The 11236-nt window shown below is 37.2% G+C and overlaps 2 protein-coding genes across 2 annotated transcripts in view; one reads left to right on the top strand and one right to left on the bottom strand.

Annotated features, from left to right (window-relative positions):
* Kug (FAT atypical cadherin kugelei) overlaps positions 1–3653 on the top strand; it is a 248546-nt gene extending 244893 nt beyond the window's left edge. Inside the window, exons 21-24 of the mRNA XM_076374792.1 lie at positions 115–448; positions 1389–1529; positions 1764–1910; positions 2607–3653. Coding sequence (XP_076230907.1) covers positions 115–448; positions 1389–1529; positions 1764–1910; positions 2607–3157 — 1173 coding nt within the window. The 3' untranslated portion in view covers positions 3158–3653. The remainder of the gene's footprint in view (positions 1–114; positions 449–1388; positions 1530–1763; positions 1911–2606) is intronic.
* A 2562-nt stretch (positions 3654–6215) lies between these two features.
* On the bottom strand, positions 6216–9935 carry Trap1 (TNF receptor associated protein 1). The gene is made up of 13 exons (XM_076375351.1): positions 9807–9935; positions 9541–9636; positions 9394–9476; positions 9077–9304; positions 8288–8454; positions 8109–8218; positions 7966–8039; positions 7542–7888; positions 7319–7466; positions 7130–7257; positions 6869–7056; positions 6501–6799; positions 6216–6413 (listed from the first exon to the last, which is right to left on the bottom strand). Exons 1-13 carry the CDS (start codon positions 9919–9921, stop codon positions 6312–6314), a joined length of 2085 nt encoding a protein of 694 aa, XP_076231466.1. The 5' UTR covers positions 9922–9935; the 3' UTR covers positions 6216–6311.
* Positions 9936–11236: the final 1301 nt, after the last annotated feature.

Raw genomic sequence — 11236 nt, forward strand, 5'->3', positions numbered from 1 at the left:
TTTTTTCCATGCCGTGTTTTCTTTGGTTTGCGATCATCAGCCAGTATTCCCCATCCCGTTCGAGAGTGGCGCGTGCAGTGAGTTTAAGGTTTTTCGTGTGATTCTTTTTTGCAGAGAGAACCTCCCCAATGCCCTCCCAGACCCGCCTCCTATACCCCTAGCTCGAACAACGAACCAGCCGCGTACGGTAACTCGGCGGCGGTGGCCCTGAATAATTTGGACACCCTGCGCAGTTATGGCAGCGCCGGCGACGAGCTGGAAAACTTCCCGCCAGATTATTTGCGAAACCTAAATCGCAGCACCCCCGTACCTCCTCCGTCCTTGACCCTTGCTAACCCCGTTGGCGGAAACGCGACAGGCAGCGACACGGATAGCCTTCATAAGCCGACCTGGCAAGAACAGATGCAACTGGCTTCCTTCATCACGGACACGCCGAAGATCAAGAATGGTGAGTAGTATGCGTTGCTGATTCCTCCCCCTCCTCGGTTTCATCGTAGCTTCTTAACTTTTGATTTCGCTTGCCGCATGCACTCGTGGGTGGAACTAGCTTCTCTCTACACTGTTCACGCTGATGCTTTAGGAGTCTGGGTACGCACCTTAGAACGCTGTGGTTTCTTTTATTTTAGAAAAGTGGAAGACGACTAGGCAAGTACAGTGACGCCCAGATTTTTGCTCAATTTAGCAAAACCTAAAGGGAGCATCTCTGTATCTTGAGTTTTAACAGAAATGTGTGGTAAGGTATTTCATCTGAGGAGCTGTTCAACTTGAATTGTTTCTACTTAAAAGTGTTTCTCAGCCCATTTGTTTGCTATGATGTGGTAATTGCACGGTAACATGAGGGTACTAAGATTTTATAAGAAACAAGCTCTGCTTCTTGGTTCAGTGATGCCTGTTGACATGCTCCTAAGAGAATGCTATTGTATGCACACTTGGAAGAGAAATCTTTACCATGCATCTGTGTTAAGCATAGGATATTTTCTTGCCAAGTGTGCAATATAAAGTAATGAAAAAGGAAGATCAAGTAGAAGTGAAAAATATACTTTTCAGGATCTTGTTCATCTATTCACTTATATGTGTACAGTGTGTCTTTTGTGATAGGTCCTTTTTAGAATTTTCTATTCTTTACCGAAGCCATATCCATGTTGCAGGACTCTACAATACAGAGTGCAACTCTAATAAGCGTACCCAAATTTCTAAACAATAGCGTATATTCCCCCTTCTTCTGTCTGACCACTCTTTCAGTATTTCTTCAACTTTCTTCACTTCATCGTCTTCTTCAACTATTTCTTCCCTTCTTCCTTAATACGAATGTTCAGAAGAGTATGCTGACTTGGGCGTGTAGCGAATTTTGAATTAACACTGGTGTATCGTATTGTGTGCGCTAACAGACCTGAAACGAGCGAGCCCAGTGGTACCAGAGCTGACCACTGGAGGACTTCTACTAAATTCTTCTCGACGCGTGCCTCATGGAGGTGGGACCTCCGTTACCTCCATGACGTCCATCGAGGATGATCCTCGTATTGTCGGTGGTAAGTCCGAGTAATTAGAGCTGCGATGCCTGAACGAATTACGATACGTACCAATCTTTTTTTTTAATTCTTTTGGGTCGCTTCGCTTCTCGCTATCCCTATCTACTGGCCAACTCTCTTTTTTTTTAACCCTCCACCGTACACACACTGCTTCTCCTCCTTTGCTGAGTATCGCGGCGTTTGATCGTCGCATGTAGCGTGTCGGAGTACAGTTGTTATCTGCAATGCTTTTAGGGTATCACTGGGACTGTTCAGACTGGGTCAGGCCAAGTCAAAACCCCTTGCCTAATATCACGGAGGTACCCGGAAGCGAAGTACCAGACTCGTCCAGCTTCCACAGCAATGAGAGTAACGAATCAAACACTCATCAGTTACCGTCAAGTGAGTAAACGGATGCATGCGCGATCTTACCGCTTCCACTTGCAATTTTCACCCTGGACACTTACTGTTTAGTTCTATTAACTTATAGCTAATCTCTTTTGTAGGCGTTCCTCACTGTAGAACACTTCTGGGAAGGTTCGCTTTCACTTTTCTCTGGTTCTATTCTAATTCATATTATGTATAGTCACGTTATTTGATTCTGGTCTGGTGATAAAGTACCATCACCAACAAGTGTTTAAAGTAACAATAAATGTTTTCTGTAGCTTGTATATGTAACTGTACAGCCAGAATTAAATGAAGTGATTGTATAGGTGGTCAAATGAAGGCTTCATAATGCTTTAGTTTAACAAGATGAGAAGATGCATATAAGTGAACATGAATTTTATCTTCTGATTACTACTATGTATATATTGTACATTTATATCAACCAGAAACGTGTTTCATAATAGTATTGAGACCAAGATAAGAACAAGTAGCATAGATGAGTACATCAAAGGGTAAAAACATAAAAATAATCTTGGTTCCATCGCTATCATCAATGCTTTGCTCATCACTTAATTTGAGTTACTATCTTCCAATGCCAAGCAAAACACTACTTCAGTAACCAGTGACCTACAGTCCAACTAAACCATTTAATTTCTAATTTATCCAACAATACCCTAAAACAACGCAGTACATAAAATAATTTGGTTGCAGTGCACGGCTCTGTAGATCCAGCAAGGGACATCGAGACGTTGAACGAGGATCAAGAATCAGAATATGTCGGGGACTCGGAATGCGGGACCGAATTCTCGGAGCAGTATCACTGCGCGGAAACGCAGCGGCTGAATCCTCTGGACAGCGGCGGCGAAGGAGAGTACAAATACAAAGGTTCCGAAAGTTATCTCCGTCATCCGAACTCCTATCTGCCGCACTATAACATTCACACGGACACGGAGAACGAGACGAACCCACTGAACGGTCGTCTTAGCACGCTAGAATCCGACGAGGAGGAAGACGACGTAGTGCCTTATGGTTTCCCAAGCACCCGACGGAACCGATGCCACAAGGGGGACGAGGTGGACGAGATCGGCTCGGTGATAACCACTCTCGAGGAGAGAAACTCGTTACTGGGAGGCGCGACCAGCAATAGCGATTTATCGACGAATTTATGCGAGATCGATGACTCCGAATACGAGATCGCCGATCAGAAGAGCAACGGCCGCCTGTGGTTGTCGGGGAACGGTATCACGCAGACCTCGGTGTGACAAATAGTGGTGTCGCCGTTTGAGATCAGACTGAACGTGATCGTCGAGCTGTTCTGTGCTTCTTCAATAACACAGATGCGCGAATGTTTGTGAATACGTGACAGTTTTGTACATACATAATTATCAGCGTAGGTAGAATGACAAAGAGAGTGTACAGAGGCAGCTACGTAATAAGAGACTGGTGTGAGAGTATGAAATCCACATGTTGAGCCAACGATGTGCATTGCTCTCGTGCAGGTGCATCGTACCTCAAATCTCCTATGTAGGTAGAGCTTAGGTACTAACGTACTTAATTCTGCAATCCTCAAAGTTGTTAAATGGGGGCAGCAAGTATGAAAATAATGGTACATATATTTGGGGAGCAATTCTTCTGTTTTCACGTGAGCTTGCGTTACGTGTTTATGATAAAAGCGACAGGTCCTTTCTACGATTGGTACAAGATCACATGTTTTGTTTAACACAAGTTCATTCGATAGATATTACGTTGTAGCTTTTATGCTGTGGACCATTCAGTGTATTGTAATTTTTTTTTTCCTTCAACGCGAAACGTTTATCATTCTTAATCTACCAAAGGGGATGAGGTTTAGTGAAAAATGAATATATATATATATATATAAATATATTATATATATTACGGCAACTATGCCCAACTATTACGAGTAAGGTGTTATCTTGATTAAGGATAAAAATTCGTTACTTGAGGAGAGGTGAATTTAATCACGACCGCGTCGTCAGACCAATGACTATTATTTAATGACCTATCGTTTAAACTTAAACGTTATCCGCAACTATGATTCCAGTGCAAAAAGAAGGTACATAGGTACATTTATGTATTTTTACTATTTGCTAACCGACTTTATTTTGGTTACGTACGAGATGAACCGACGGACTACTTAACAATATAAATATAAGTACAGCGTAGTCTAGCGAGTAAATGAAAATTGACTCTAGTGAAAAAGGTAAAAAAAACAGTGCTCTGCTTCTAGGGCGAATATATGTGCATGCTGCTGGCGTTTACTGCAGCGAAGCACAATAGTTAAAAAGAATATGAAATATTTTTACTGTGATGATAATAATGTTTATACGATGATCAAATACTATGACTTGTATCATAATGATTGTAATATTAACTATTCAACGTTTTATAAGAGGGAAGAAATTAAGAAGAAACGGAGGTCAGCATTCCTCCACTACATTGTACGTAAGCTAAGTCAACGTTCCGTTCGTTCAACTTCTTTTAGTTTTCTTTTTTACTTTTCTCCTTTATTTCTCTCCTTCTTACTTTAAATTTCATCTTTCACCAGTCACCATCAGTTCTCGACAGATATAAACCGTATACACACATGGTGCTACTACTTACATCACGCTTTAAACATTTTTTCTACTCTTTGATAAGACTGCTCAGCAAGTGCGTAATGCGCGCAGCTCATTAACGCTCTTACCCATGAATTACTCATAGTTCTCACGTCATTAATTTCCATCGTAAGAATCTGTCCACGTAATCGTAACGAGACATTTTTTAAAACTGCCAACTAATTCTTAATGCCATATGAAACAATGCATTTCCCTTGATTAATTTGTGTAGTTAAGCGCGACACACAAACGATCAAGAAACTGTTACTTCCGTGCCTAATGTGTCTTTTAAACGCCGTGTACTTCCATGCGAGATACATTTTTGTTGATCAAATATCCAAGCGGCAGCTTAATCGGGTTAAGTGTACACGTTTTTTTTCTTTTTAATTGTATTTATGTATTTGTAGAATTTTTCTGTCAAATTTACATTCTCTTATGTTCCTGTTCTATGTAAAGAACGCTAGCCATTTTTATTTTCTATACGTAGTGGGATAAACGTGCAACCCACGTTAAGAAGAAATGCGAAACAGGGTGACTTTTCTTTTACGTTGACCAAGAGGAAATGAGAAATTGTCCGGGTTCTTGCGTAAGTTCGAAACAGCTGTGCCTCCCCGTCTCTGAAATTTCAGTGCGAACACTTACAAAGGATACAATTGAACATAGATAATTTATTCTATATTAGAATGAAATAAGAATATTGTACAGTTTTAACTTAAACGAATTGTATCGGAAGATGAACATCAACGGGCAATGAAAGTTTCAGTTCGCGTCGAAGCACAGCAAATTCTTAACTCTTAGGATTAGTTTTTATTTTTTACGAATCGATAAAGAAGACATATTGGTTGCAGACTGTAAAACTGTGAGGATGGAACGGTCATCCCGTTTATAAATATTGTACCAATCAGTTTTTAATTAAGCGAAGAACACGAAGCGTTTGGTTTTAAAGATAAGAATAGAAGACGCAATATTTTGTAGAGCTTTTTAATCGATTAGCAATATTAAGTTCTAAATAAAACGTTCTCGTGTGTAGTATTATGGTTTGATTCGGTTGAATCGAAGCAATCGGAATTGAACGAAGAAACATACTTCATCATTTCTGTGCATTTACTTTTTTATTCTTTGGACTACTTATTGTTCTTTTTGTACTTGATTATCATTTACAAACTAATAAATAGTTCCATTTACTTCTCACTTCATCGCGGACTTGCCATAATTGTACAATTATTGTGAAGAAGTAGAGAACGGGATACGCGAAAGAAAAAAATATGGGTACAATTTCCAAATTCACCGTTAACACTTAGCCCTGCTAATAGGATACATATCGATATCATGGAATCTTTCAAACAGTGAGGAACTTGACTTGTTATAATTATAAGGCTATAATTAATTTGTACAAGATCAATCTATTGTAATAAAGAAAACAATCTTGCCTAAACTTTAAGCCTTTGTCACACTTTTACATTTAATCCTTAATATTAAACTACGAATTAAGTCTAAAGGAAAGTTTTAACACTTTTAGCACCTTTAAAAATATGGATAGCGTTAAAAGAGGCAAAAGTGTAAGAGTGTTAAAAGTGTTAAAATTGTGAATGGTGTTAAAAGTGTTAAAAATGTGAAAAGTGTTAAAACTATTAAAAGTGTTAAAAGTGTTAAAGTTGTATAAGAATGTAGTTCTGAGATAATAGATATGGTATGAACGAAAACGTTAGCATTTACAAAATTATTATTATTTTATTCGCTTGACATATATACAAAATACTCGGAGATTAACCAAAAACGTTAAAAATTTATTAAGTATGCACTAATGTTTTTCCAATGCTAAAGTTAATAATTCGTTCATAGGTGTTAATAATATCCGTGGATCTTCAATTAAGCCAGCTCCTACCATACAACTAGTGAACAGCTAAAACAGATGAAATAGAAAGTTATTATAAATAAATAAGAAAGTCGTAAATTAAAAACAGCAAAAACTTAGCAAAAAATTACGTACTTGTTCTATAAGGAGATTCGCTAATTTGGTGTCCGTCTTTATTAGTTGGCAAAGCTTTTTAATAATAGGGTGATTAGGGTTTATCTCGAATCGTGGCTGGAGAATAGAATACCGTGCGTCTTCATCTAATTGATGAGTCTGAGTACGGACAAAATGTCTTGCAGATGCCATGTCTTTGACTGTAACTACACATGGGTGTGATTCGAGACGATTTGTCATTTTAATATCATAAGCTTTTTTCCTTAGGACATTTCTCATGTAGTTCATGAGACTATTGATTTCGTCTTGATTAATACCACCTAAAAACAGAAAAATATGTTAAAAACGTGTATTAAACAGAAACTTCAAATAGTCGTAATACAGGTTACCAATATTTTCAGCTTTATTCGCGTCTGTATCTTCATGCATCTCTTTTTCAACGGAAGTCAACGAATGCGACTTATATTGTCTTAAGTGCATTAAAACTAATTCGTCATAAGGTTCATAACAGAACAACACTTCAACATTACGCTTTTTCAAAGATTCATAATACGGCGATTGCTCAGCTAAAACTCGACTATTTAAAAAATGGATTAAGAATATATATTGTTTGAATAATTGATATAAATTCAATATAATTAATTTTTTACCTTGGAGCTGATAGGTAATATATGTGTTTCTGATTCTCAGGCAAACGTTTGCAATAGTCTGTCAGACTAATCATTTCTCCTGCTGGTGTCGCAGATGATTCGAATCGCAAAAGTTTACCAATTTCTTCCTATAAAGAATTTAATTAAGAAATTATGCCATAAAAAAATATACTTTTGAGTAAACCTTACTTTCTCGTTTTGCTCGTAACTAGTGACAATGCCTTCCTTCAAAAAAAGACCATAATCTTTGTAAAATTTATTGTAATCTTCGGGCTGTTTCTGAGATCGTTCGTTCAAAAATTTCAACACACGTGTTGTCAAAACGTTTCGTAATTTCCTGCAATTAGAATGATTAAAAATGAACTCACATTCTTGCTCTTATAATAGTAATAGAGTACTTCTAATTTTTTACCCGATTAAGGTACTATTTTGCAATAATTCTCGGCTTAAATTCAAAGGAATATCTTCTGAGTCAACCACTCCTTTCACAAAACGCAGCCATTTTGGTAAAATATTTTCCGCTTTACTTTTAATTAAAATTTTTCGGCTATACAAAGAAACGCCGCTTGATGTATCTCTAGTTAAATCAAATAATCCTGGTTTTTCTTCCGGGAAATATAACAATGCTCTAATACTAAGTGGAACATCAGTCGTATAATGTAGTATAAATCGTGGAGAGTCGAAACTGTTTCCGATAAACCTATAGAATTCAGCATGTTGAAGTGGTGTAATATCTTTTTGATCCAGCATCCACAACGGCTGTAAGTACAACGAATGTTAATGGAAATCTCCGCAATGGAAAAACTATAGACAAGATGGTATCGTTTTAAATTTACCTGAATTGTATTAGCTCTTTTACCATTAATATAAATTGGACTACCGATAAAGTTGCTATACTTTTTAACTATACCTATAAAATGTTGGTAAGCATTAGTGATTAGTTAAAAAATACTGCTACTACGAATATTAAATCACTCACGATTAATTGTATCTTCGTCGCTAAATTCTCGAGAATCAACTTTTAAGTGAATAACAATTTTTGTTCCTGGTTGGACTCCTTCAGCATTTGAGATCTCAAAGGTACCAGACCTGTATCGTAGCACAATATTTATTAAGATTATAGAATCCCTCTTATAAATAGTGAAATAGTCTTTTTACCCATCAGAAGACCAGTGAAGACCCTCTGCATCCTTTGCATACGATTTAGTAAACACTTCTACTTTATCAGCAACCATGAAAGCACTGTAGAAACCAACTCCAAATTGTCCAATAATTTGAGATGTGTCTCCAGCATCTTGTTGATCCTTCAGTTTTTCTAGAAAGGCCTATGCAAAAGATATCCTTACAAGATTATTCTGAGTCACCTCTTTTTTTCTGAATTTTATGGCTTTGGCTTTATTACAACTGATCAAGAAAGCCTTCACTTCCATAATTGCACAGCTGTTAGGCACGAAATGCAAATCGTTACTTTCATTCGCATTAACATTCCGAGCAGGCACAGCGGATCCTGTGATAGTTTAAGTTTAAATCGGGCGACACACAGAGGCGCTCGTAGAAGCCTAAGTAATTAGAGGAGGTCGTATGGTGTTGGACTGATTAAATTGAGACTTGAGGGAGATAAAGCTAACTGTTAGATGCATGAGGAAGGAAGTAAACGCGGTCGATTTCCACTTTTACGAAGTATCAATTACAAATGCCTTATTTGTATCGTGAATGCAAACAAAATTAAATGACAACTAGTCTACTCCTTTCTAATCATTGTTGAATCTACTTTACTACTCCTTTACTATAAAATTTACATCTTTTTCTAACATAGGTCTCGTAAATTTGATGTAAATGTGAAAAGTGCTTCGACTCTTTGACTTAATTTTTATTCACAGAGAGAGTAAATATACCAAAATAGGTACCTACATTAAAATTCAGGTCCTCAAAAAGATTTATACTTACTTTTGAACCTGATCTAGCTATAGTTCCCAAATTGGATATCAGTTCCTCACGAGTCATACCAACTCCCGTGTCCTGAATTGTGAGAATCCTGTTTTGCTTATCAGTAGCAATATGTATCTCAAAATTTCTGTCGCCAACAATTTCAGCAGCTTCATTATCGGTCAACCGAATGCACCTCAGCTTTTCAAGGGCATCGCTAGCATTAGATATCAGTTCACGAACGAATACCTTTTGGTAATAAAAATACATGTTAGTATTCAGAATAGAAGCAATATCAAGTAAAAATATCTGTAATATTACGACAGTAGAAAGAGCACCTCTTTATCAGAATATAAAGATTTCGCAACAATTTGCAAGAGCATTTGGGTTTCTGATTGAAATTCATGTTTGACGCTTTCACCTACGGAGAAAACAACAGTACATAAACGACATGACTCCAACAATATTCAAGAGAATGCAAATACCTGTAGCTTTCTCTGTATCTTTTATAATACTGTGGTACTGTGTGGTCTGAGTTTCAGTCTGAGAAGAGAAGCATCTTATTGGATTTCCTCTTATGCCTACACATTTAAAAATTAATATAAAAAAAATGGCTTCATGGATTTATGAAAACTCTAAACACTAAATTGGCTTGTGTAGATACAAGAAATGCTTGACTATAACCTCAAAATCTCATCGATTGACAACATACTACAAAAGTACAAATGACATGATCTAAAAATGTACGAACCCGAAAGCTGTCGACATTGTCTTTCCAGAAACTCCTTCTCAAAGTTCCGACTCAGCGGTCTTGAAAGAGTTCTTCCTAGTTTAACAGCGAGCCTCAATCTCAAAGCGGTAGCCATGCTTTCGAAACATCCAGAAAATGTTCTGCTTTTCTAATCACACGTGTGCTGGCGACTTAACCATTTGTCGATAAGGTAATCGCATATTAAAACTGTGGACTCTGTCGAGGAGCATCAGGAAATAATTGAACTACTCGGTTCTAGGATTTCTTATTTACTAGGATGATTGAAGAAGAAATCGAGGTACAACTTATGGCATATAAATTTGTTTATTATTATTATCTGTATAATATATTTGAAACAATATCATTCTACAACATTGCATAAAAATATACAAAGACATGACAAAATGTCTTGACTCTCGTTTGATAAAACATGTTCATGAATAATTTGATCAGCGTTGCACCGCTATCAGTTTCTAACGGAATTCAATCAATTTAATATAGGTCACTTTCGAATCGCATCGTTTTGAATCGCCATTGGATTTTTTACTCTGGTCTGTTCATATAAATTCAACGCTTGAAGCGAAAGTTACTCATTTTTTACCCCAGAGTCCCTGCTCGCACTTGTGAACAGGAAAACGCGATTAAACGACCTCCTGATCTCTAATGGCTATTTTTTATTGATAATTCTTCGACTCGCGATTGATGATCGTGCGAACAGAGATTTATAGCGATACAAACGGCATCTTATACAGTTTCTGATCGTTCTTATGCAATGGAAAGAATGCGATGGCCCAATAAAGAAAAAAGGAACGTTCATTCTTTAATAACGCTTATAACGTCTCTGTCTCTGAAACCGGAAGTGCGAGAAATGATGAAAGAAATCTAAAATACGGGAGAAGGAAAACGAAAAGGAAAAGATGAAAAAACGCGTTTGTCCTTCTTTCTTTTTCTTTTTTGGAATGCGCGCGTTGCAATGAGAAGTGTTAAGGAGCTCACGACTCGAACCGGAAGAGAGGCGGAATCTTACGTAAGACCGGAAGATCCGCCCCGCGCGGCGTCATAAACATGTTTAGAGAGTACATAGGCCAGAAATAAGAATGATAGAAGAAGGGGAAAACAAAAAATGAGTACGTTACACGAAGGAAAAGTGCGCAGTGATAAAATGGAGCTCGTTTGAATGTTGACGAAAAAATGGTGATCCTTTTCCCGGTGTGGCCTTTGACGATAATTGAAATCGGCTCAGATTTAGTGACACTCTCATCCGAACGCAATTACTATCTTTCTTTTGAGATCATTGGCCGAAGGATAACAATGAGAATTATAATATTAATAATGACAATAGCAATAAGTAATAATAATAATAATAATAATAATAATAATATGACAATAATAATAATAATATAATATAATAATATAATAATAGTTACTTA

This window comes from Calliopsis andreniformis, chromosome 3 (assembly GCF_051401765.1).
Source record: "Calliopsis andreniformis isolate RMS-2024a chromosome 3, iyCalAndr_principal, whole genome shotgun sequence".
Classification (NCBI taxonomy): domain Eukaryota; kingdom Metazoa; phylum Arthropoda; class Insecta; order Hymenoptera; family Andrenidae; genus Calliopsis; species Calliopsis andreniformis.

Coding starts and splice junctions, on each gene's coding strand:
- Trap1 (XM_076375351.1), bottom strand. CDS start 9,921: ATGGCTACCGCTTTGAGATTGAGGCTCGCTGTTAAACTAGGAAGAACT. Junction 9,477..9,540: donor AGATACAGAGAAAGCTACAG/GTATTTGCATTC, acceptor TTTTCTCCGTAG/GTGAAAGCGTCAAACATGAA. Junction 8,455..9,076: donor TAGCTAGATCAGGTTCAAAA/GTAAGTATAAAT, acceptor TCTTTTGCATAG/GCCTTTCTAGAAAAACTGAA.